Genomic DNA, 27,544 nt, shown 5'->3' with positions numbered 1-27,544 from the left:
TTTAGATAAACTATTATCGAATATAAAATGAAGCTAGAGTGAAAAGTAGCTATTTTATACACATTAACCCCTTAACTGCCCCGCCTTTTAGCATAGACATGAAAAGGATGAAAGGCTAAAAGGATTTTTGTACTCTTAATGGAATATCCAATTTAAGTTTTTAAGCTTTCGAATGATATAATTTATGATGATTAGCCTACTAAAAAAGTGATAGGGAAAAAGGCAAGTGGTTACATGGTTTTATTTTTATTTTATTATTTCTTTGATGTGTTTAATCATTTTTGGACATTTACTTATATGTAGGCTATTGGTAGACAAATTGTAAGAGTTGTAAACATTACAATCTGTGTAGACCTATTGATGCTTTTCACATTTATGTTTCCCAGAAGCGGAAGTATCTGAATGAGAGAATACATATGATACATACATTATATATATATATATATATATATATATATATATATATATATATATGCTATATATATCGTTCAAGTAGCTGCATTGTAAAGTAATAGGCTAGTAAACACTAAAAAAACACTAACAACAACAACAACAACAACAACAACAACAAAAACACTATAAACATAAACTAGGCTAGCCTACTAATGTAGTGTATTTTTTGTCTTATTTAATCAATATTAAACACAACCTTTTCTGGATTTATGACACGGATGACCGTTAAAACGCGTCATCACTGTCCCTGAAAAGGGTCCATTAGTGGAAAGTGCCATGATTTTTCCATTTGAGAGCACATTCCCAGCCCAGGCAGAGCTGCATATCTGGTCTGTCAGGCTCGTGTGTGTCTCGTTTCGGAGCAGAACGGGTTAAAGACCGACTCTGTCTGTGCAGTCCTCCTTTCCCTCCCTCTCTCCCTCCATCAGCCTCTTCCCTCGGTTCACTTTACTAGCCTTTAACAAGAGGGGGGCTCTGTCGTCCGGGACTTTTTTCGGGATGTGTACCCGTAACTCCTAACCGGATAAGGCCTCCTCCACAAAGCGAAAACAACACAAACACAGAGGCAAAACTTTGAGGCGCTTGACTGAGTTGAACGTGTGTGTTTTTGAACCAGATTCTAGAAACTAGCAACACTGGAAATATGCGGAGATGTCGAGGGCAGGACAACTACCGATAGGATCCCACAGTTGGGACTTTTATGTCAAGCAATGAGAGGTAAGGACACAAAGGACGTGCAGACGACTACGATTTTGTCTCTCGCGAGTTAAAATAAGATTTCAAATCTTACTCTATTATTCCAGCTGAGTCACGCAACAAAATGTATTATGCCGCCTTTCAACATTCACCTCTCTCTCTATCTCTCTCTGTGTGTGTGTGTGTCTCTCTCTCTCTCCCCTGCCGCAATACCGCATTATGAAGGTGCGAACGCTGCGAAAGCCTCTTTATTCTCGTCCCACGACGTTGAAAATAATTAGGTTTTATTTACTTTCTCAATATTAAAACTATGATAGAGAAATGAAATGTGGGAGAGCTTGTTCTCCCCACTGATTGAAAGTTGATATTTATCTTGTGAAGTAGTACTAACGTTACGATAAAAACAAATGTATGAGGGAACATTTGGTTAATAAGGCTTATTGCTATATGATTTATCTGAAATATAACGTGAATATACGCTACGCTACTTTACAGACAAAAGTATATAGGCCTAAAAACTTTTTATGTGGAAATTCTGTAGGTTACAGGCATCCTTTTCATTTTATGATTATTTAGAAATATTATTAAAGATTATTTCTTTGATTGTGCCCTTTCAGTCTACGTTTTAATATAGTACTATGCAATACAGTTATGATCAAAATCAATGCTGATCTACAAACTTAAACTACAACAACAACAACGAATATACAATAAAAAACCTTGGTAACTGGATAAACCCTACGTATCACCCTATATCAAGTGATAAAACCGTGATATTCCTGAAAGTATGATGTCAAATCACAAACCTTTTCTAGTTTATGTAGTTAGTTCATCATAGTTACAACTTCATATCCAGATATACTTGTGTGTAAACAAATATATGAAAATGTAGGCTTATTTTATAAATATGCCCATTGCCTATATGATATCACGTTGTAAGTGTGATTGTAAGTGTAAAATGACAGAATTTTGTACGACGCCTCTTTTTTGACCTAGCCTTCATTAACCCCCCTGATGGGTTGGATATTCAGACCTGAGAAAGGCTTGCAGATGCAGATTCATGAGGTAAATCATTGTGTATTGTGCCCAAGTGCCAGCACAGGGCTTGTTTTTGAAATTCCACCCTCTTAGCGCAGCGCTGTGTGATCCAACAGACTCTCAGCAGAAATGTGATGTTAAGCAAACTGCTGTTATTGATTGTCGTCTAAAGCCAGTTCAGCGAGAGCTGAATGTGTCACCACCACGTCAAGGTCATGGCCTGTGCGCTAAATGTATGAGATTAGGTTCTCATTGCTGAATGATGCATGTGGCTTTGATGTGTGCGGTCCTTTTTTATTCAGGGTGTGGACTTTATATAAAATTATTAATAATTTTTCAGAGGAAACTATACTAACAATGACTAAAGTGTAGACTTCTGCAATAACGTGTAATCATCAATAACATAAAACAAGCAGTAATATTTCCAGTCTAATAAAAATGAGTAATTATACCGACTGTCATCATTTATTCACCTTCATCTCATTCCCAAGTATGACTTTCTTTCATCTATGCTCACAAAGTAAGACTACACCCAGTGGCATTTTTCACAATATCTTCTTTTGTATTCCACATTGTAACGACATAAGTGAGCAAATGATGAGAGAATCAACATTTTTGGATAAACTATCCATTTAAGCTTTCAACTAGGCTTTTTCAATCCAACATTTGAGTTTGTCTCGACAGACTTTCATTAGAGTGTAACTGAAGCTGTGTTGTTTTTTTTTCCATGAGTGAGTAATGGATTTCCTATTCCTAATGACTTTATGTACAATTTCTCACGTTCCAACATTGAGATGAAACGCACTGAGAGTTTAATCCCTTACAGTATGCTTTTAAAATGATATAAGCTCATGATATTTTTACTTATAGTTTATCACATAGAAAAATAACACCATTATTTGCATTGATTAAGACTACAAACGAAAGTACAAAAATGGTAGACTGGCCATTACACCAACAGTTTCTGTTCAAAAACCCATTAAATTTGTTATGGGCCTCACTCTTGTCATTTTCCTTTTGTTAAATGTAGGTTAGTGACTCCTGTTTCACGTCGTTTGGTTGACTTGGGATGTGTTGTTTGTACATTTTTGTGTTTGACTAAATGTGTCAGTGACCAGGAGGATGTTCCAAATGGCACTTAGATTTTTGTTATAGTTTGTTCGTGGTTACAGAAATGACAGTGTACATTATCTTGCGTCATTTGTTGTGATGTAAGTCAAGTCCACGTGGCTTTAACACTGATGTAAGCTTATCATGTGAATTTCAAGTTTTGCTGGTTCTAGTTTAACCAGTGAAGTTGGGTGTCGAAGGTTTTGCTGACATTTTCCCCCTTGAACTTTACACTCTTGAAAATAAAGGTTCTTTATTAGAGAAACAGCGGTTCCATGAAGAATCTTTAATATCCATGGAATATTTCCATTCAACAAAACATATTTATAGTGGAAGGTGGTTCTTTAAAGAAAAAACTGTTCTGAGGGGTTCTTTTGGGAACCAAAATGGTTCTTCTATATGGCGCCACTGTGAAAATCCTTTTGGCATCAAGCAGTTTTTCAAACAGACTCCTCTGTCTTCTACGGGGCAGACAGGTAGTTAGCCTGAGAAAACCCAGACAACTTCCGGCAAATTTAGATTTGCTCTGAAAGTTAGTCTGGCTCATTCAAGCCCATTTCCAATCCGTCGAAATCGCGGCACCAATCAGAAACGTTTGGGCGGGCTTTACACGATGATGAGAGCGCTGGGATTTTGAAGCAGATTTTGTAGCCTACAATACAAAGATGGATGCCGACAATACATCGAACATCACTCGTTCAAATCAGCTATCGTGTCTGTTTTAAGCAATTTGAACATTTCCTTTTTGTTAAAAACCGAGCAAAGAACAACACTCGGAGATGTTTGGAGATGCTCTGATTGGTTTTACGACTACCCGCAATGTCCGTTGGTGATGCCCCTCTGGAAATGATTTGCTTTTGACGCTTTGCCAGACCATAACTCAGTTACAACTGGGAATGGTCTGGTTTTAACCAGGCTAACAGGTAGTAAGATTAAAGTCCCTTTAAGACAAGTCATTTCATTTGGCGGCCATCTTTGAAACGTCTCTCGGGCATGCAAGTGCAGCTCCTATCTCTTTCAATAGGGAATCATCAAATTCTCCTAAACTACTTGCCAAGATTCCGATTAAATTTGATATTTGAAATCACCAATGAAATCTGACGACAACTGTCTCATAAATTTTGTTTCTAAACTTTCGAATCATGACCGAAAACAAATTTCTTTCTGGCTGGATCAAGCTAATGCTTCTGTACAGTGAAAGCGCGTGTTTCTAGGAACCGGAGCTTCTAACGGCAGCTGCAGTCATGCAGTGACAGTGACTTTACCAATCTGCGATTGGCTCTTATTTACAGTAGAAGGCGGGACTTATTCCACCAGATTAAGCGTTGTACTTTTCATTCAAAGCGATACAAGTGACGTTATTCTGTTTCTGTTATTCTGTAGTCTTTGGTTAGCCTATCTCCGCCCTCCTATGTACTTTCGCTCAATTTTTATTTTCCTTCAGTACTACGTCTGGGATTGTGGTGTATTCTTTGGGTTTCTCCTGTAAATTTTTTACCGGTCCAATAAGCGAACAGAGGGATTGACTGAGAATGATGACGTTGATGTTGTGCGCTAGTTTGAGTCGTCGTCCATCACGACCAAAATTTAGGCTCTGGGCAGATCCAATAGTTTTAAACTGCAACAGAGTAGCCGCTTGTCAATGGAGCGAGGCCAGACTCTCTGTACAAATGAAATGTATGAGAGTCTGGTGGGACCAGGCTAATCTTTGGTAAGACTCTACCCACACTGGTATCTACTGGGTACTGATAGTGTTATAGACACTACACACTTCAGCTGTTTTGACTGAATGGCACATCTTTGATACCCAAGATTATTGGCACAAAAAGACCCAAAGAGCAGGATGTTTCTTTCCTCAGCTGTTGCTCATTACTTTGAAGACATGTTGGATGCAGATGATTTATGTTCCTTTGATTTGCATTTACTATACATTTAAACTATAATACATTTTAATTCAATTGTAAAATGCAATGCAATTAAATGTCTGAAAACACTGCATTCAGTTCACTTCACACTTAAGTACAATCTTAATTAAGAGAATGTGTATTTGGCATGCCTTCCAGGGGACATGTGGCCTGAACCAGAGTACAAAACCCCCTACAATTCCTGGCTGGGATAGGAACTGTTGAGAATTTGAGTTGGGATGGAGGAGGGATGCTGGAAAACTGTTGTGGGATGGGGGTGATTCGGCCATTTATATATAGGCCTCTAGCTGATTGGGTAGATTATCTGAAGGTGCTTTGAAGTTTATTTTTTTCTGTAATAAGTAATTTTTTGTTTGTTTTTAAAGAAGTTTGCTAAAATCTACTTTTTCAGAACACAAGGGTAGGCTTTGCCAAAAAGCTACTGAATCTGAACTACTGAACTGAGGTATTTTTCCAAAGAAGTCGAGGGAATCTAAAGTATGTTTCATTGAGATGAGGCATGTTTCTTGTATGAAATGCAACATTTTTATTTTCACCTCTCTTTTCCTCAGGTTAACAAATCTGTAGCACAAGATTTCTGAACATTTCGTCTTTGTGGCGAAACATCACACTCATTATAAACAAAAGTGCATCCATCGGCATCACCCCACACCCAAAGTCATCATGGCGACCTCTTCGTTACGGCGCCAGATGAAGAACCTTGTGAACAACTACACGGACGCAGAGATTAAGGTCAGGGAGGCGACGTCCAATGATCCGTGGGGTCCTCCAACCTCGCTCTTGATGGAAATCGCTGACATGACGTTCAACGTGGTGGCGCTCACCGAGGTCATGGGCATTATCTGGAAGAGACTCAATGACCACGGCAAGAACTGGCGGCACGTGTACAAGGCCCTCACTCTGTTGGACTATCTGATCAAGTCCGGATCGGATCGAGTGGCCCAGCAGTGCAAGGAAAACATCTACGCCATCCAGACTTTGCGGGATTTCCAGTACATTGACCGGGATGGGCAGGACCAGGGAATGAGCGTCCGGGAAAAGTCCAAGCAGCTGGTGGCTCTGCTCAAGGACGACGAGAAGCTGAAGCAGGAGCGATCACAGTCACTCAAGACCCGTGAGCGAGTGACGGGAAACAGCGGTGCCATTGGTTATGGATCTTTACCGCCCCCCTACCCAGGACGTCAACCCAGCATAGATGCAGTGTATGTTGAGGAGCACAGCAGGCCGAGGGGCTCACCTTCCTCCTTCAACTGTGAGTATGACTGTTCATACTGTTCATGAATGCAGAGTCACACACTCATGGGGCGTCAATTTGTTTTTGAAAAGTCCTGGAGACAGTTGAATATTAGGTTATGTTTTTCTTTCATGTTGTTTGTAATAGAGCTGTTTCTGATTATGAAGGTCTGCATTTTTTCAAAGATCAAAGTGCAGATACATGGAGTTATTGCCTCCCAAAAGAAAGAACTGATTCTGATGTGCCTGAAACAAGTCATCAGTGATTTACAGTCTTAATTCCTGCACAAACCTACGTAGGTTTGTAAAACATTTGCATAATGGCAGTCTGTGTGGGTCTTCAATGGCTGCCTACGAAAAATGACTACTTTGACTCTCAAACACTGTAGTTGTAGCCGAGACTGGACAGACTGATCTCATGAAATGGCGTATCTTTGACGCGCCAATCAAATTTCCATTTTTGGCGTGCTATCAACACGCATAATCGCTTTTCAGCGTGTTTATGAACGCCGTTGACTTAATGTTAAATTACTGTATGTATAAATATAAGACCTGGGGTTAATACCATTTATGAGTCTTCCCCTTCCATCCTAGGAAAAATAAATATCGCTCCCCTGAAGTAGATCTACGTTTTGCTTCGTTTCGCTCGGACATTTAATGGCGTAGACATACACGCATACACGCGGATAGCTCAAAATGCGTATCGATAACATGCCACTTGACTTGAAAGTGGTGTGTATGTTTACGCAAAAGTCATGATGTCATGTTGCACTGGAAATGTGATAATACATGGGACAACTTTTTAAACAATGTTGCTGTCAACTGGACCAATTTAACCATTAAAATGGTGAACAGAAATAAATGGAATCCAGAAAAGTTTTAACAGAAATTGGGGAAAAAATAAAACAGAATTTGTGAAAAAAAAATTAAAACGATTTCATAGGGCCATATATTAACAATGGATATTCATCTTAACAGTGTTGAAATTACTTGGACTAGTAGTAGTATTACTACTGTTACTAGTGTTTTCAAAGATCAACTTTAAGTGAGCGTTAGATGACGTCAAAGGTAACCCAGTATTTTTTGAACGCTCAATACTTTCTAAGCATCAAAGTTTTGGTGTAATGGACTTCCAATGAAGGGGCAGAAATCTCTCATGTTTCATTAAAAAAATCTTCATTTGTGTTCTGAAAATGTACAGAAGTCACTTTGTTTTTCAATTGATTTCACTGGAACGGATGGTTCCTTCTTTGACTAGGGATTTCGAAAATAAATCAGCTACTGAAGTTAACTAAACCAATGATTAATCTATGTCAACATGGAAAAATGTGTTTACATAGAGAGGTATATCACACATGGCCTTGCGCTTTTAACCAATTGTAAACATGCTTCATTCTTTTGGAATTTTATACTTCCTCATTTTTGTGAGCATGTGATTTCTACAGTTTTAAAATGAAGTGCTTCATGAGAGTGTGGATGACTCCATATAGACTCCACTATAGATGATGCATGTATAACTGTGGACCTGAAACGCATCTACATTCTTCCCATATTCATTCATTTACTCAATAGTTTGAGGCGTACAGTATGTGATTTTTGGAGGCTTCAGGTTAATTTTTGTCGTAAACTGCATTGGTAGTGATTGTGTGATCACCCTTATGTCTTTTCAAGCTGTATATTTCACCTGTTGGATATAAAATGCTACCTGGCTTCTTTTGTTTGGTCCACTGTTTTGAAACTGACATTGATGAGTTGCGCTGCATGTCAAAACTATTGAAATGCATTGCGGCGATCAAAGATGTCCTTCCCCGGTCTGCATTTTACAGAGAAACGGAAAACATTTTCTGTTATGTATTCTTAGTATGTAATTCCTTACATACTCCAAAATATGCATCTGGGGAATGTGTCTCTACAGCACTACTAGATCAGCTGAAACTGTCAAATGCTTTCACTGGCTGATGTATAAGCCATAAAAATCTATTTAAAAGATTACTTTCTATGAGTTAATCAGCTTATAATGTAGTTGATTTGATAACTATTTGTAATTGACTGACAGTTCTAAATTTAATATAATTTTAATTGTAAAATTAAAATGTTAACAATATTTTTTTCTAGACTACAGTACCTCTCTCATATGGTACAATAGACCACATATTCAGTTTCCACAAGGAATTATTTTATAATGTTTAATCCACTGAAATCAAGCCTTTGGGTATGATGTAAGGTGCAATGCGGTTTCACTTTTACTGACAATAGACCAACATGTTTGTCATGATGCCAGGTATTTTGGGAAAGTACAGAAATTTCCCTGTGTTTCCGTGTACACTATTTGGTGTTTACAGGGTCAGATGGTCATGATCCTGAGTGGATGATGTAAAAGGTTGTGATTTGGGCCACAGAGGTGTCCATGGTAATGTTGAGGTATCCGTATCTCTTCACCAGTGCATTCCAGGCCAGACGCCGCCATTCAGAAGCGCTGTAGTGGAAGTGATCGCAACTGGAAAAGCGCAATGGCAGTTTCTGGTTCATCCGCCTCTTCTGGTCCTGGGATGTTTTCTCTGCGGGCACACTGCCTCTTTCAAACAATTCAGATGAGGAAATAGAGACATATGTAGCACCAGCATATGTTGTCATGTACAACAATGAAATAAATTGAATCATTATATCCCACTACTAAAACTAATACAAACAATTAGTGATGCATTTGAATGACATGCCACAGATGGTTGAAACGCCAGATGAAACCTGTATGGGGGGGTTATTATAATGTAAGACCCATCGCCTCGTCCCTCTTCTCCTGCCCCACACAGACACCCCATTGTTTCGATCGCAGAGTTAAACAGGCACAGGAAAGTGATTCCAGTCGGGGCATGGAACAACAGTGATTTGGGTGCTTGTTTAACATTCAGTGGTTGTGCCAGGACTTTCTCTTCCAAACCAAAAGGTTGAATGAGGCATTTTCTCTTTTCTTCCTCCCAGCCTCCTCTTCCTCGCCTCATTTGGCCCCAGATTTGGAGCGGGCCCGGCCGCAGACGAGCGGGGAGGAGGAACTTCAGCTGCAGCTGGCCTTGGCCATGAGCCGAGAAGAGAGCGAGAAGGTGAGGTTCATACACACACACACACACACACTGGGTCATCTGACCAATCAGAGCAGAGTAGACCAATCACAACAGACTGGGTCATCTGACCAATCAGAGGAGAGTAGACCAATCACAACAGACTTAGCCATCTGACCAATCAGAGCAGAGTAGACTAATCACAACTGACTGGGTCATCTGACCAATCAGAGCAGAGTAGACCAATCACAACAGATTGGGTCATCTGACCAATCAGAGCAGAGTAGACCAATCACAACAGACTAGGTCATCTGACCAATCAGAGCAGAGTAGACCAATCACAACAGACTAGGTCATCTGACCAATCAGAGCAGAGTAGACCAATCACAACAGACTGGGCCATCTGACCAATCAGAGCAGAGTAGACCAATCACAACAGACTGGGCCATCTGACCAATCAGAGCAGAGTAGACCAATCACAACAGACTAGGTCATCTAACCAATCAGAGCAGAGTAGACTAATCACAACAGACTGGGTCATCAGACCAATCAGAGCAGAGTAGACCAATCACAACAGACTGGGCCATCTGACCAATCAGAGCAGAGTAGACTAATCACAACAGACTGGGCCATCTGACCAATCAGAGCAGAGTAGACTAATCACAACAGACTGGGCCATCTGACCAATCAGAGCAGAGTAGACTAATCACAACAGACTGGGTCATCAGACCAATCAGAGCAGAGTAGACTAATCACAACAGACTGGGTCATCAGACCAATCAGAGCAGAGTAGACTAATCACAACAGACTGGGCCATCAGACAGATAAAAGTTTGTTACAACTCATTATTTTCCTGGAGGCTTTAGTACAGCACCGCATTTCCAATTACAGCTAGCATGTGGGCTAATGGTTAGCTTTTGGAGTGCACTGACATGTCGTTGTCTCCCATCAGCAAGAGCTCAGTCGTGATCCGACAGTGTTGTCAGTGTGTGAGGAGAGGACATTAGCATCCACACTTACTGATAATGCAGGTCTAAGTGAAGCTACTATGACACTTAGTGTTTTTCTAGACTGTAGCATTGATCCAATACTCATAAATCAGGCTAAGTGGAGCTGCTAATACTTCAGTCAAAGACCCATCAGCTCAGTGTTTTTAAAACACCACCTTTCAGAAGATTTTTTTATGCTTTTGAAAGAGCCAATTTCATTAAATTTCTCAATTGCATTTATTTGATGAAAAATACAGTAAAAACAGTGATACTGTGAAATACTGTATTATTACAATTTGAATCAACTGTTATATATATATATATATATATTAAAATGTAGTTGATTCAAGTGATGTAAAGCTGAATTTTCTGCATCATCTTCAATGTCTCACGACTTTATCTTCAAGAAACATTTCTGATTATTATCGATGTTGAAAACAGTTGCGCTGCTTCATATTTTGTGGAAATAGACAGATTGTTTTTTTCTTCAGGATTCTTTGTTAATAGAAAGTTTAAAAGACCAGCATTTATTTGAAATATAAATCTTTTGTAACATTATTATGTCTTTATTGTCGCTTTTGATCTGTTTAATTCATCCTTTCTGAATAAAAGTACTCAATTATTTTAAAAAAGTACAGTAGTGTACATAAATACGAACATGAATACAAATGTAAAAGATTAACTTATTGTGCTTTTAAAATTGTCAGCATCCATAAGTGTGTAAGTATGGAACCCCTAAAGGGACATGGTGCATTCCCCCAAGAAACTTTGCAATCGCCCGTGTAAGGGAAACAGGTTAATTATTTATTAATTTATTGGGAATAAACGCATAACACAATCCTGGTGGAAAAAAGAAAACATCTTAAGTATATTTGCAGCCAGACTAATTATCAGTACACTTCAGGTGTGTTAATGATTAGTTAACTTGAACTAATTTTGTATTTTAGTTGTAATTAAATTGTAGTAAAAGCATATTTTAAGTGCATTTAGTGTACTTTCATGTGCTAAATTGGAACAACTTCAAGTATACTTGGTACACTTTAAGTATATGCTTGTTTGGGACTAATTACATGTTTGATTAGAGATATTGAAGTGTACTTTATTTGTTATAAATCCTGTCAAACCTGGTTATTTGTCAAACCTGAAAAAGCACCGTGTTTGTTTTATTGTGTTTATTTCTGCTGTTGCTTGTATTTAATTATTTGTGCTTATTTGACAGATTGTTTACTTAACTTTTAATAGTGTTTGATGTGTATATTTTATATGTCGCTTTATTAACATTTGTATTGGCTTTATGCTCAGCTGCAATACTTCCTGAACTTAAGCCAGCTCCTTGTCTCCTGTCTGCCATTATTGGTCAAATTGATTAATTCAGGTGTGCCTGACCTCAGTAGTCACGGCAACAATAATCAGACACACCTGAATTAATCAAGTTTGGCCAATAATAGCAGACAGGAAACAAGGAGCTGGCTTAAAGGATTAGTTCACTTTTGAAAAAACTTTTGCTGATAATTTACTCACCCCCATGTCATCCAAGATGTCCATGTCTTTCTTTCCTCAGTCGAAAAGAAATTTAGGTTTTTGATGAAAACATTCCAGGATTTTTCTCCATATAATGGACTTCAATGGGAACCGGATGGTCCAAGGTCCAAAAGACAGTTAATAACAGTTTCAGATGCAGCTTCAAATGTCTTTAAACGACACCAGACGATGAATAAGGGTCTTATCATGCGAAACGATCGGTTATTTCAAAACTTATTCCAAAAATTTAACTTTTCTAAGGACAAATGCTAGCCTTGCTCTATTCTGTAAGGGCGCGTTTGCAACGTCACGTATTACGTAATTACGTTCAAAAGGTCACGGGCGACGTAGCCGAAAGTACAGAGTCAGTGTTTACAAGTTGAACGCATAGGTTGAACGTGCAAACTAACTCAAACGCTGTTTACAAAAAAAGGAATTAAAAGGAAAAACAACGATGTCGGACGATTTTGATTCTGTACTTTCGGCTACGTCGCCCGTGACCTTTTGAACGTAACTACGTATTACGTGACGTTACAAACGCGCCTCACAGAATAGAGCAAGGCTAGGATTTGTCCTTAGAAAAGTTACATTTTTGGAATAAGTTTTGAAATAACCGATCGTTTCGCATGATAAGACCCTTATTCATCGTCTGATATCGTTTAAAGACATTTGAAGCTGCATCTGAAACTGTTATTAACTGTCTTTTGGACCTTGGACCGTCTGGTTCCCATTGAAGTCCATTATATGGAGAAAAATCCTGGAATGTTTTCATCAAAAACCTAAATTTCTTTTCGACTGAGGAAAGAAAGACATGGACATCTTGGATGACATGGGGGTGAGTAAATTATCAGCAAAAGTTTTTTCAAAAGTGAACTAATCCTTTAAGTTCAGGATGTAGTGCAGCTGTGCATAAAGCCAATTGTTATTGCATTTTATGTAAAGAAATTTCTATGGAATTCTGCTTCCTGATTGGCTCTTCGATCCTACACACGCAAAATGTTTGCGTTCCCCCAAGAAACTCGATTGCACTCGAGTTGATTTGGTCTTCACTAACCCCAATCCTCTTCTCTTCCAGCCCGCTCCTGTTGTGGATATGGATGAACAGACACAGCTTCAGCTCGCAATGAGTCTCAGTAAGGAGGCGCACAAGGTACCGCATTACCAGGAGTCACAGCTACACCTGGCCTTCATTCATTCGCTGTAGTTTCAGTAACGCGCATGTACTGTGTGTTGTAAGTGACACTGCTTGTATATTGTGTGATTGTAAATCTGTAGCCAGTTCCTCTTCCTCCTCCTCCTCCTCCTGTTGCTGCTGCTGCTGCTTTGGACATGGATGAAGAGGCTCAACTTCAGCTGGCTCTGAGTCTCAGTAAAGAGGAACATCAGCAGGTAGGCATCTGGAGCACGATAGCTTCCCACATTAGAGCCCGACCGATAAAGGATTTTGAAGGCCGATACGATACAAATATTTTTTGGTTTTAAGATCCGATATTCCGATATATCGGCCGATATTTTTTTTTTATTAAATATTGTTGGATTTCACACACGTGTAAAAGAAAAGCTAACTTTTCTGCACAAGATACGTTTGATACTTTTTCTCCTTTGTCTAAATGTTCACTCCTCGCAAGTATAACTTACATTTTACAATGCAGGGACTGTAACTAGAGATATGCTAGTTATAAATACAGTAATCATTACTTTATTTAGGCAGAAAAAGTTCATTGTGGTTTCCAAGCTCATTAATGTTAACGTTAGCGGTCTTCCACTGATGATAGTGGCATTAGCTAGCTTTGTGGTTAGCTAGTCTTATGATGAGCCATAATTCAGCAATAGATAACATCATACTGCAAATTGTAAAACATACATTTTCAATATAACAGGCCAAGGAGAGATGATTGAAGCGTGTTTCGTCCGTTTTTATTTAATTTTTTAAATATTCATTTATCGGCCATTATAACTGCCGATACCGATATTTTGGAAAATGCCTAATATCGGCCGATAATATCGGTCTGGCTCTATCCCACATCTAAAACTATTTCAGCCATTGGAAGACCAACATGTGACATTGAAAATAGGTGAAATCCGTCTTGGAAAAGCACCAATACTTATTGAATGAGTTAAGTTCTTTACTGAGCTATTTTAAATCGTTAAACCCCAGTTTACATTGTGCATTTTCATAAACTCAAACTTCTATAACTTGTTTTCTGTTTCACTTTCTTAATTTGTTTCACTTCTACAAAAATCTGCCAAATGTCTTCTTTAAAACCAGACAAATCTTACGTCTGAATTCCAAAGCATTCTTGAATTACATCCATTTAGGTTTGAAATGTGCATTTTCATGTTTATAAAAAGAAAAGGGGGAAAAATATACTTTAAAAGAATACAAAGTTCTGTCATGAAACTATAAATGGTGCAGGCTGATTGGTCCTTAACTCAATTAGCTTGCAGTTACATAATTCTCTCTAGGGCACAGCTGATTGGTTCCTGCTGTGTCAGTAGCCAATGAGCTCGCTGCTAGGCCTTCAAATACCTGGTCAGCAGTTGCTTTTCTGAAACATCCAAACTTTTCTGAAGACAGTCGGTTTGCTTCAGACACAATAATATAAACCCCTCCAAAAAACAATATCTACGCTTTTCATCGTATATTTTCAGCATTGACGTGAACCGTGAGCTTGTTGTGCCTGGTTCAGGATTTTTTCCTGCTATCTGTTCTCCTCTTTGCGTCCGTCTTCACCGTTAACGTCCCGTTTACAGACTTCATAATATTTCAACAGAAATGACATTTTGGGAAATTATTGCAATACAGTTTGTGTGCGAGTCCGGAATAGAGATCGGCCAAAATAAAACATAAAAACGATTTATGGCCGGTGCATCGCTAGGAAAAAGTATGATAGGATGACTGTGCATGCATGTCATTTGTAGACTCTCTCTCTAAAGTTGTGTTCTTAAGGCTGTCTTCTGTGTCTGTTGTTCACTAGGAGCAGCGAAGTCGCCAGGGAGACGAGTCGTTGCTCCAGAAAGCACTCGAGGAGAGCAAACGAGAAATGGAGGCCAAAGGAGGAGTACGAGACACCTCTATTAACCTGTCGGCTGTTTAGAAGCTCTTCTGAATGACTCCTGTGATGCATTTATTTTGGAAGAGATAAACGGATTTAAATCTAGAGTTACTGCGATGAATCATTCCTATTGTAAACAAGAAGTCAAAGTTACAAATATACATTGAATCACAAACAGGTACAGTCAGGTATTGCTGTAATTGTAGGAAGGGTTATGTATTTGTGGTCAAGCACTTAATGGAGAGGTGGAAATTTCTGTGTCGGACTTATTGTTCTTCGGGCTTTTAGAAGCTTCGAGGTGCTGTACTGCAGTTAGATGTCCCCATTGCATTCGCTTGCGTATAGATACACACTGTATTGACCTAAAAACTCATTCTGAATGTGCTGAAAGTGCTTTTCTGTGCTTTCCTTTGGCAGTCTGCCATGTTGGATCTTGCAGATATTTTTGCTCCAGCTCCTGATGTGCCCTCTGCTGCCAAACTTTGGGATTCATCCGGAGGCCATAGCGGTTTAGCCCAGGCTGGTCCTCTGAGGTCCGACCCCTGGGATAGTCTGGGTAAGATCTGTGATTGAATGTAACTCTATCTCAGCTATGTCAACTCTCACACAGTAAAGGCACACCCAGTATTTTTTGACAGATATGTTTAAAATAATAAAGGTGCGTTTATTCTGTGTAGGGTGTGAGTGCACATGGTCAAAATTATGTTTTAGCCAATAATTGTTAGTTCAAGAAAATGTTTTGGCCATAAATGTGTCCTTACAGTACAAAATTGTATTTTGCATTTCTTTTATTTTCAGTGGAATTTTAAATTGAGGGTTTTTTTTGACAGAGCAGGGGATATGTGACAGGAAATAGGACAATAGGGAGATTGATTTGACCTAGGTTGCCCTAGGTTGCCCAAACACGCAAGCTCAAACAAGATAATGCAAAAAAATGTCCTGCCCAACTGGAGTTAGAAATGAGTTACTCACCATAGCCTGTTTTTACCTGCATTTGGTGCAGAAGGACTCTTTCAGGTTGCGAAATAAATGACAAATATGCCTGTGTGAATATTGACTAGAATAGGCGTTACTGTGACAATGGTTGACTACAAGGACTCCGTTTTTCAGACTTTCAACATAAACTAGAAGTGCCAGTCAGGGTTATTATAAAAAACATTTTCATTGTTTGAAATAAAATAAACATTAGCTGAAATCAATTTGTGTATGTATATATATATATATATATATATATATATATGCATATATATTTATATTTAAGTAGTTGCCAGGGCAACATTTGTCATTTTTTTTAATTAACTAAAAGTACTAAAACAACTGAAATAAAAATTAACAAGAACTCTGCAACAAAATTGCTAAAACCTTAAATAAAACTGAAATGAAAGAAAATATACAAATAAAAACTAATTCAACATATCAATACAAATTTAAGTATCTTAATGATACTTAAATAAAATGGGTAATATTATAAAATAATTAAAAACCTCCATAATTCTATTATCTGAATGTTTTTCATGGTTTATACTTTTTATTAGCAGTTAATGTACATGGCCTTCACTAGTTTGTGTATACAGTTTTTTTTATTTTATTTCTTAATAGCAATTTCTATCCAATAACATTTTAGAGCTTGACAATTTTCTTAGAAATTGAGTCATGGGTGACAAATACGCCTGTGAATAGGCGTTACTCGATGACAAACCTCCCCCAAAAAACAAAAACAAACATATTATTTCATCACGCTTGATGATGAGATGGTGAGAAACCTTGTTCTTAAATATAAACCGCAGTTGTTAAAAGACCAAATTAAAATCCGAAACATGATTTCAGCTTCCATCTTGTTTCTTGTTTTGTCTCATTTTAAATCATTTTAAGCCATCATCTGGTTGAGAACCACAGATTTCCCCTTGTATCTATCAGTATAAAAGCCCAAGACCACTGTTGGTTCAGCCAATGAAATTGGTGCACCTTTAAGCAAAATGAACGTAAACGTGCAGCAATACTGCTTTAATAATGTGAGCTCCACACACCTTTTGGATTGTGTTCAATCAGAGCCCAGTGGTCTAGTAGCCCGTGGCCATGGAAGCTCATGGATGGCACCGCCTGCATTAAGTGTTCGTTCCCAGCCTTGGCCACAGACACATCCTGACCCATGGGACGCCCCCCAGAACTCCTCAAGCCCTGTGTCCATCAATCAGACCTGGATCTCCCCGGCACATGGTACAAGCTTAACCACGTCATACCTTATGCAAATAATACATAACACTGTAACCCATTACTTGCTAAATATACTAATACTGAAGATGCCATTCAATTTTTTTTTTTTTTAAACTTTTCTTATAATTGTTCCGGTTCTTCTTACTGTGCACAATACTCTGGGTTCGTTTTCCCTTTAGTAGAAGACTGAATTTGAAATGTGTGTAACTGCTAATTCATCAACATGGATGTGTAGCATAGAGATGACCTCGAGTTATACGTGAACTACAAGTCACAAAACTCCAGTCAGTGTCTTCATTTCATGGGTCTTTAAATTCTCTAGGAACTGGAGTGGATCCCTTTTCTCCCTCAGTTTCTGACAAACACGGATCTATTGGGCCTCTCAAAACTCCATCGCCTCGTGCAGGAAGTCCCTCAGGCAATCACTGTTCTTCTCAAACTGAATTCTAATTTTTTACTTTATAATCATATTAATTATTAATATTAACAATTACTACTTTGCATTATAATATATTTCATTTACTCATTCCATTTTTGTACTTCTTTTTTGTGTCTGTGAATAGTGAATTTGTGAATTTTACGTTATATATCATATTTGCACTACCTTTAAAAATTTTGGGGTTTTGAAAGAAATTAATGCTTTAATTCAGCAAGGATTCATTACATTAATCAAAAATGACAGAAAATACATTTATAATGCTACAGAAGATTTTTTATTCAAATAAATGCTATTCTTTTGAACTTTCTGCTCAAAGAATTTTGAAAAAAATTGTTTCCTTAAAAATATAAAGCAGCACAACTGTTTTTAAAATTGATAATCAGAAATGTCTTATGAGCATTAAATCATATTAGAATGATTTCTGTAGTATCATGTGACACTGAAGACTGGAGTAATGATGCGGAAAATTCAGCTTTGATGACAGGAATAAATTAAATACAATTACATGTATTCACATGGAAAACACTTATTTAATTATTTTATTTAAAATGTGTTTATTTTTTCAAAGTATTACTGTGTTTGATGATTCTTTAAAAAATATTAAAGAAAATCGAACCAACCCCAAATTTGTGAATGGTAGTGTACATATATATATATAAATCTCAATTCCTTTTTTATGATTTATACTTGTATAGATGACGACCTCTTTGATGAGGCTATGGATGGAGGTCAGGCAAATATAAATGGCCACGGTAGTCTTGAGACTTTCGATATGTCTTCCTTTGGCGAAGGACTACCAAAACCAGCTCAAACCGGAAGTACTCCAGAGGCCTTTCTGGGTCCCACCGGAGCTTCACTCGTCAACTTGGATTCACTGATCCCCTCCAACCCTCCTTCCAAGAACTTCAACCCATTTTTATCAGGTTAGAATGAACCACTTGACCAAACTACTACTCGTCACGTGTGTCAAAATCCACATTATTTGAATTGATTTTGGACTTTATCCCATTTAGGGCCGAGCGCTCCATCGACATCTAATCCATTTCAGCACGAACCACAGCCCCGCCTCACACTTAATCAGATGCGTCCCAGCTCCACATCTCCTGTACCCACGTCCCTCCCATTTAATGCCTCTCTGCCCATGGCTGCCAGCAACCAGCCCAGCTCCCTTCCCAGTACCTTCACACAGTCTGCGCAGGTCCCGCCGCTGATCCCTGGACACCTGCCTCAACCGCTGCTACCCCTGTCAACCACATCCACGCTTGGAGATCCAGAACAACACAATCAGAACCCGTTCCTATGAAAGACAGTGTGAGCAGATCCAAACAAGCTTTTGAAATGACAATTTAACCACCGACTTGACTTAAAACTGGAACACACTTTTTGTAATGTCTTTGCTTCTTTCACAGCTTCCTGGTTTTGCTCTATGCAGTCGCTCTTAAGAGGCGTTCACACATACAGTGGTTTGCAGTGACGAAAACCATTCACGTTCAACAACAGCAACCGTTGGTAATTCAATGCGGCAGAGTTGAGAAATGTTCAAGATTATCCACGAGTCGCCATACAATGCGGATAATGTATCCATCTCCTGTCCTGTGAGATACTATAGTAAAGTGTCAGTAATGGCGCTTTTCCACTACACAGTACCGACTCGACTCGGCTCGACTCACCTTTGTTTGGTTTTCCTCTGTGTAAAAGTTGTACCTGTACCTGCTTTCGGGTAATTTTTTTTTGTACCACCTCCAGCGAGGTTCTGAGCGAGCTGAGGCGATACTAAAATGTCACGTGAAAACAATGCCGACTCCTAATTGGTCAGAGAGAATCGTCACCATTCACTGCGTCATCATTACACGCGCCAGATGGAGTATCCAGAATATCCCCGCCATTTTTAAATAGTTTGGCCAGAGATAGTTACTAAACTAACTACTATTACTACGGCAACTCGGAAGAATACGCCGTGGTCAAACGAGGAGGTGCAGACTTTCCTTTGTTTGGTTGCCGAAGAGAAGATCCAGCGAGAGCTTGATGGGGCAACAAGGAACGAAAGGCGTCGCTATGACGACCGGGTACTATTTGTGTCGGTACTGTCTGCAATGCAAAACGGAGCCGAGCCGAGGTGAGTCGAGTCCATCTGAGCTGGTATTGGTAATTGAAAAGCGCCAAAAGATGGAGAAAATTGATGTCGGTTTGGTGTGTCTTGGTCTTACCAAAGAACTAGTGGCAACAAAAAAAAAAACAACAACTGTGGGGTCGCATCTGGGCCAAAAAGTTGCGTTTGATCACACGCAAAGGCTACAGCCAACTAGCACATTCATTCTGCTTCAGCAAATAACTCTCCACACCAGCAGGTGGCAGTAGTCTGTGTTTGAATTGAAAAAAGGGAAACTTGAAGAGCTAGAACTGGAGATTGTTACAAAAAAAATATTTTCTGAAGACCTCATCCCTATGCCCTAATTCCTTCGAAGGGTTTACCCTCCAGAGTGAGAGCCTCGACGGGATGAAGGGTGTTGTGGAACAAAAAAACTATTCCTTTGAACGCCGAGCCAATTAAGAAACTGGCATCATCACACAATTGTGTACGCTGCTCACCTGCACAAATAATCATGGGAGCAAAGTGTTTAGCAGTTGTACCCTTCGGAATCTTTCATTTCGAAAGGGTCCTTTTAAGTGGCAAGTTATGAGCACTTCGGTTTGGAACGTCCCTTCGTTTGGGACTTTCAACCAGATAGTTCTAGGAACTCTGTTATAGGAACGAGCCACCAGGGTGTGTGTCCACCAAAGCATTTTTTCCACGCGCCTGGCGTATGTTTTCAATTGTTTTCAATGGTAGCGTCGCGTTTTTTAAACGCCATGAGCGTACCGAGGCGCTGAACGTTTTTTTCACGCTGAAGCGCCGAGCGCCCATCGTTTTTACTGGTCGCTGGGAGTTGAAAGATTTTCAACTTTGGATAAAACGCAGCGCTCATCACTGTCACTTTTTACCCAGCCGTCCAATCACAGTGGAGGAGGGGCGGGACTAATACCACACCGACCAACTGTCACAACATTCAAACTGCTGCAGATATTCTGTATCATAGCAACGAAACGTCTCAACAGAAAAAACGCTGCGCTGCCAAAACGCTCTCAAGCGCCCAAAGCACGGCGTCTTCAGCAGAGCGTCTGGCGTTTTCAGCTGGCTAAAAAGGCTTTGGTGGACACACGGCCTAAATGTTCCCCTTGGGCCATTTTCCTGGTTGCATTTGCACTGCAAGTAGGAATGTCACGTAAGCCATCACTAAATGGCTCAGGACTTTTATTTTGCATGGCTTAGCCAAAGCCTGAGCACACAGTGCTGACATTTTCCATCTTCATTAGTTTACGATCCTATCTTATACGTTATTGGGTAGAACCGTTACACATTGAAAGTAAACGGTGTAGGAAAAAGTATGTGAACTTACCGAAAAGTGGGTACTCTCGCCATTAGTTCTTGTAAAGGTTTGAAAGGTGCGAAAGCCCCCTATTATGGCGGACACGATCGTTCTCACTCCGAAGTTTCATTCGAAGGCGTTTGGAACGCAAATTAAACCCATTTGAAACGCAGCCTTCTATGTGCGCCCTTTTCACTTTGCCATTTGTTTGATTTCATCACTTTAGTTTTTCATCTTGTGCACTGGTTCGCTAAGCTGAACAGCCAATCAGATCAATCTCGATCACCGACAGACTCCGCCAGAAAATAGTCAAATTTATTACTGATTGTTTCAAAGCAACTTCACTATAATAAACGCCCAAATAGGAGTTAATGAAAAATGAATCAATAATGAAATGCATTCAATTGCAGCTTTACAGTTTCCAGCTCAACGCAATCTTGATTCAACACACACTGCAAAGACTAGCCGACTGCTGGCTTGGTGTGTGACGGCCTTTACTGTGACGGCCTTTACCCGTCTATGCAGACATACAGTACAAGGTTAAAATGAAAAGTTGTGTAGAAAATGGTTTACAGACACTGCGTCCCAGTTGTCATCATATTTTCAAAAGATTTTGACCAATAACATCAATCATTCACAACCAGCAATACAGCCACTCGTCGACCTCCAGTCATAAAACCCATGTATGTGTGAACGCCTTTAATTTATAATCATGTGTATGAATGTCAACTATGCATTACATGGCAATACAGATTGATGCTGGCTTTGTGGGAGATGACAAATAAATGACACAATTTAAAAGTTGAGAATGTTTAATCCAACTCCTGCAGCATCAATATCTCCTAAACACCTCATCCTTTAAGTATTATAATAGATTTGGGAAGGATAACGCACTGGTTACTTGTTCCATAAAACCCAGTACATAACTAAGCACAAGTCCAAAGACTCTTATACAGTTTTTTTTTCTATTTCTAGCTCTGCTTTAGTGTCTCCTTATTAGTCTGGAGTATCTGATGACTTTCAATGCTGTGCTTTAATTTGCTGGTATCCTGATGCCTCACTCTCACCAGTATGGCAGAAAAAAGGGACTACGATTTTGAGGCCAATAATTTAAGTTGCAAAATGTAAAGTATGATGATTTTGTAATATTGGGCATTGACTGTTGAATGAATAGACCTCCAGCAAGAGAATGTACTTACCGTGGTGTTCAGAATGAATTGATGCCACTTACTAACAGAATGTAAGATTGTGAGACTTGCACATGACATGTTGCTCATCAAATACAAGGATGGAGATGAAACTGAATGGCATGTCTGGTTTATGTTTGTTTATGGTTCATACATCATGCTCTCGACCTCTGGCTTGACATGCTTGCACAAACTGTATATGGTACTAGTCGAATGTTTGGACACACCTACTCATAAGTTATTCTATGTTTCACTTTTCAGAAAACTATAAAATATCAAATTAAAGGATGGAAATCATGGAGTGAGTAAAATGTCTCATATAGCCTTTAATATACAGTAGTCAACATTTGAAGTGGATCAAAATCACAAACCAAAATAAAATGTCAAAAGATTTATGTATTTTAATTGCATTAAATTTCCATCCATTTGCATTACATATTTTTTACATCGGAGTTGTTTAATCCTCCTCTGTAGAATATAACGACTAATACTGTCTTATATTATCGTCAGTTGATTTCATCTAAGGCTTTGGCTGCAGTCAATTGTAGGAGTTCTTGCTTTTCTCTTTGCTTCAGTGATTCTGCTTTTTAACAGCGGGTGTTCATAAGTAATGTTCAATCACCACTTAATCATCTCATTAACTTCAACGCTGCTTCAGTGGTTCTTTAAGGCTATGTTTACACGGAAACGATTCTGAAGAGAAAACGCAAAAGTGGCGTTGCGTAATAACTTTTTATTCTGTGTTTAGACGAGCGTTTTATGTGGGAAATCCGCGTGCAAATGGTGACGCAAAAGTGTATGAAATTCAATGTAGAATGCGCTTCAGGCGGCTAGGAGTGCATACTACAACAACACCATGTCCACGCGCCTGCGTACAACCTTCACTGTCAAGCAGACTTTTGCGTTTTTACCGTTTACACGGGAACGCGGCGGTGGAGCGTTTTTAAGATTTCCACTCTGGAGGGTGGTTTCACTTTTTTGCGTTTTTAAGCCTCAAAAACGCCGTCGCCGTGTAAACGAAAGGCACATCCGATAAAATATTTTTTACGTTTTCACCCGCGAGCGTTCTCGTGTAAACAGGGCCTAACTCTGTAGTGCGCACACATATGAACACTGAGCAGTGTTAATTTAACATGGGCGTTTGTCTATGTACTATTAGTCTACATAAACCTGTTTCATTTATATGACTGACAAATATGAATCTCATTCAGATAATTAATTGGTTTGTTAAAACTATGTTCTCCAAATGGATGGAAATTTGATATGCAATTCAAATACATAAATCTTATTTTTAGACAAATGTTTTTTTTTTTTTTGAGTGCACTTCAAATGTTGACTACTTTATAGACACGTCCTTCACACAGAATGCATTGTTGAGTTCCATGAGTTTTCAATGTAAACAATGCATCTTTTAAAAATGTCTTGACACCTTTCATTTTCTTACATTCCACTGATCAAGAATTGGAAAAACTGTTCCCATTCCACTTCCCTGTGTCTTGCGTTTTTTGCATTACACTGCATTGCTTTTCATTGTTTTCTATGTGAACATGCACTATAAGGACCCTTGCACTTACACCTCACATCTTTTGCAGCGTCTTGCACAAGACACGGCCTTCTAAAGATGTGGAGCTAAAATAAGTACTACTATAAAAATGAATACTTAGTTTTTACCCGGTCCACTGCCCATGTCTTACAAAACACGTTCGGTCTGAACGGCTCTTTATATGTTGTATTCTTTAACTTGTAATGTGTGTAAAGAGTCCCTGAAAATCATACTTGAGTAAAAGTACAGATCAATGAAAATGACTGCATTGCAAGTTAAAAAATCCAGGGTGGTGATTAAAAAGATGATTGGTCCAGTTCCACAGACAGGACTTAGATTAAGCCAGGATTAGGATGTCAATTAATACGTCAATGAGATGTGGTGGATATGACATTTGTTCATTGTTGGAAAAAAATGTAAAATATTAACAATTTCTCTTGTAATCTAAGTATGTCATGTTACAGACCTCAAAACTTATGAGACTGTGTTTCAAGACTTTTGAACAAGTTATTTTCAACTTCACAAAGCTAAAAGTGCCCCTAGTTGGCCCGACTAGGCCTACAGAACAGTCATGTATAGGCACACTATGTGTTTTTTTTTTTAATGCAAAGCATTGAAGATATAATAAATAAAAGCCCTGTAAATATTAGCATTTTTTTTTTTACAAGATTATAAGTGTGTCCTATCGTTGAGAAATCAAAAGTTCTAACGCCTACTTGAACACTTCTGCCAAGTAGACATGCAAGTAGACAAGTGGTCAAGTGCAAAGACCGCAAGTGTGGGTATTTGACAAGGTATTGATTCACAGCCTAATACTAATTAGTTTACGGCCATTACGAATTCTGTTGTGAACGAAGTGCTCTGCTCATCCAATCCTAATCAAACACACCTGAACAAGCTAATCAGGTCTGATTAGGCTACTAGAAAGCTACAGGCAGGTGAGTTTCATCAGGGTGGGAGTTACCCAGACCTATCAGTGTTTCATCAGTGTTGGAGTAATCCAGTTTCAGAAAACTTTTATGCAGCGATTTATTGTGCACGATTCAACAGCAGTACATGTTGTAGTTTTGTGTTCCTCACTGTCTGTCCTGACTGACTAATTCAGCGTGTTTTCCAGCAGAGCTCATTGTGAGTTCACAGGACGAGATGATGACGGCTCGAGTGTAGCTACTGCTCGTTGATTGTCGTTTTATTGTGCTTGTCTGCGTGTTTGTGCAAAACACAAGTCGCAGGTGAGAAGATCTTTTAGCTTCATTACACAGTCTGAAGAAAGATCAAAATGACTTATTTTGAACATGTAGTAATTACAGTACATTTAGTTGCAATAGTAAACTTATGAAAAAAACACGACCTGTCCATGTCTTCTATCTGCATTGTGCTTCTATTACACACAGGTTGAAACCCCACTCTGTCTTTAAAACGGATTGACAGTTTTTAGTGATTCATTTGAGTTTTTCTTGATTAAGCAGATATGCACATTTTCAAGTTTGAAACCTATATTTCAAAACCCTGACTTGTAAACCATTACAACACTCCCTGGTCCCTTTTAACAATCCTCTTGAATCCTCTTCTGTAGAGTACGGTCAGTGTCCGGTGATTCTGACAGTCGTGCCATCCAGTCGAGGATGTACTTCCGATGGAGACTGCGCTGGAGGACATAAATGCTGTCAATTTCCCTGTGGGCCCACATGTGTGCCACCTGTTTTCAGTGAGTTTCAATTAATGATGGATGCTGGAGGTCTCCCAAAAGAAGCACTGAAAGTTTTCGTTCAGATGTTGCTCGTGAACTTCACAAATAATTGCAAAGAAACCGCAAGTAACACATGGAACTAAACATGAAATTATTAAGTAGAACTACTGAACTCTCTCTAACTCTCTATACCGAACTCTCTCTCTAACTGTAAATGAGACCTTGAGCATTCAGTGATGTTTTCTGTCATGTGTCATCATAACAGCAAAGCCAGGAGAGTGTCCGAGCACCAAAAATGGAGGAGGAAATTGTGACCAGTTGTGTTCCTATGACAGTGACTGTGCAGACAATGACAAATGTTGCAGCAATGGATGTGGACGTCAGTGTATGGCTCCATACACAGGTAGTTGTATTATACTTTGTTATGGAGTGTGTGGGTCAGTTTCCCCAAGCCCCTCACCCCAGTGTGTCTTTAATAAGTCTGTTGACATATCCTACTTCATGAACAATAACTGAAATTTAGCACGGATAAGTTTCACAGATTAGCTTTATAAAATGAATAAAGATGATGAATATTTAAAATAAAGTTCACTCTGAAACACTTACTATTCCTGATTTGAGTTTTGTGCTGAATGCCACTGAAAGGACAGACTAAAGATGACTATCTGTATCCCTCCAGTGAACCCTGCGGCCGAGCCACCGAAGCCTGCCATGGAGCCTGCAGCCGAACCGCCGAAGCCTGCCGTGAAGCCTGCGGCCGAGCCACCAAAGCCTGTCATGAAGCCTGCGGCCGAGCCGCCGAAGCCTGCCGTGAAGCCTGCCGAGCCGCCGAAGCCTGCCGTAAAGCCTGCGGCCGAGCCACCAAAGCCTGTCATGAAGCCTGCGGCCAAGCCGCCGAAGCCTGCCGGGGACCCTGCGGCCGAGCCGCCGAAGCCTGCTGTGAAGCCTGCCGAGCCGCCGAAGCCTGCTGTGAAGCCTGCCGAGCTGCCGAAGCCTGCTGTGAAGCCTGCCGAGCTGCCGAGCTGCCGAAGCCTGCCGAGCCGCCGAAGCCTGCCGTGAAGCCTGCCGAGCCGCCGAAGCCTGCCGTGAAGCCTGCGGCCGAGCCACCAAAGCCTGTCATGAAGCCTGCGGCCAAGCCGCCGAAGCCTGCCGGGGACCCTGCGGCCGAGCCGCCGAAGCCTGCCGTGAAGCCTGCCGAGCTGCCGAAGCCTGCTGTGAAGCCTGCCGAGCTGCCGAAGCCTACCGAGCCGCCGAAGCCTGCCGTAAAGCCTGCGGCCGAGCCACCAAAGCCTGTCATGAAGCCTGCGGCCAAGCCGCCGAAGCCTGCCGGGGACCCTGCGGCCGAGCCGCCGAAGCCTGCCGTGAAGCCTGCCGAGCTGCCGAAGCCTGCTGTAAAGCCTGCCGAGCTGCCGAAGCCTACCGAGCCGCCGAAGCCTGCCGTAAAGCCTGCGGCCGAGCCACCAAAGCCTGTCATGAAGCCTGCGGCCAAGCCGCCGAAGCCTGCCGGGGACCCTGCGGCCGAGCCGCCGAAGCCTGCCGTGAAGCCTGCCGAGCTGCCGAAGCCTACCGAGCCGCCGAAGCCTGCCGTAAAGCCTGCGGCCGAGCCGCCGAAGCCTGCCGTAAAGCCTGCGGCCGAGCCGCCGAAGCCTGCCGTGAAGCCTGCCTGTGAAGCTCCAAATCCTGCTGCTGAACTGCCAAGGCACCCTGAGTAGGCCAGACACCTTGGCCACGGTGGTCACGATCACAACGGCCGCCACGACAGTCATGGCTTCCACAAATGTCACGGTGGTCACGATCACAAAGGCCGCCATGACGGTCACGATCACCATTATGGCCAATGTAAATCGTGACGTTGTTTTGTCGAACTCATGCTGAAGTTCTCTTACAGATCAATTCAGTGTTTAATTCGTATGGGATGTTCCTTGTTTATCACCAAATAAATCCTGTTTAATGAAATGTTTTTGCTTGATTTGAGTTTTGGAACAAA

The 27,544-nt window shown here is 40.2% G+C and overlaps 2 protein-coding genes across 5 annotated transcripts; both read left to right on the top strand.

Annotated features, from left to right (window-relative positions):
• Positions 1-771: 771 nt before the first annotated feature.
• epn3a (epsin 3a) lies at positions 772-22,442 on the top strand. Of its 4 annotated transcripts, XM_039675274.2 has the most exons (12): positions 772-1,170; positions 2,146-2,214; positions 5,774-6,474; positions 9,435-9,553; positions 13,097-13,171; positions 13,297-13,410; positions 15,000-15,083; positions 15,495-15,633; positions 17,127-17,294; positions 17,614-17,709; positions 18,426-18,653; positions 18,744-22,442. In XM_039675274.2, the coding sequence occupies exons 3-12, from the start codon at positions 5,886-5,888 to the stop codon at positions 19,031-19,033; spliced, it is 1,902 nt and encodes a 633-aa protein (XP_039531208.2). In that variant the 5' UTR covers positions 772-1,170; positions 2,146-2,214; positions 5,774-5,885; the 3' UTR covers positions 19,034-22,442. The 4 variants fall into 4 exon arrangements, with proteins under 4 accessions (XP_039531208.2, XP_088984357.1, XP_039531207.2 ...); XM_039675273.2 differs by lacking the exon at positions 2,146-2,214 and having other exon boundaries at positions 773-1,170; XM_039675276.2 differs by lacking the exons at positions 2,146-2,214; positions 17,614-17,709 and having other exon boundaries at positions 773-1,170.
• A 2,105-nt stretch (positions 22,443-24,547) lies between these two features.
• On the top strand, positions 24,548-27,517 carry LOC120481552 (uncharacterized). Its single transcript, XM_089128237.1, has 4 exons — positions 24,548-25,099; positions 25,444-25,575; positions 25,823-25,960; positions 26,237-27,517. The coding sequence occupies exons 3-4, from the start codon at positions 25,914-25,916 to the stop codon at positions 27,267-27,269; spliced, it is 1,080 nt and encodes a 359-aa protein (XP_088984363.1). The 5' UTR covers positions 24,548-25,099; positions 25,444-25,575; positions 25,823-25,913; the 3' UTR covers positions 27,270-27,517.
• The last annotated feature ends 27 nt before the right edge of the window (positions 27,518-27,544 follow it).

This window comes from Pimephales promelas, chromosome 3 (assembly GCF_988280905.1).
Source record: "Pimephales promelas chromosome 3, fPimPro1.hap1.1, whole genome shotgun sequence".
NCBI classification, from domain to species: Eukaryota; Metazoa; Chordata; class Actinopteri; order Cypriniformes; family Leuciscidae; genus Pimephales; species Pimephales promelas.
The sequence above is the reverse complement of the archived record's forward strand: the minus strand, read 5'-3'. Positions and strand labels throughout refer to the sequence as shown.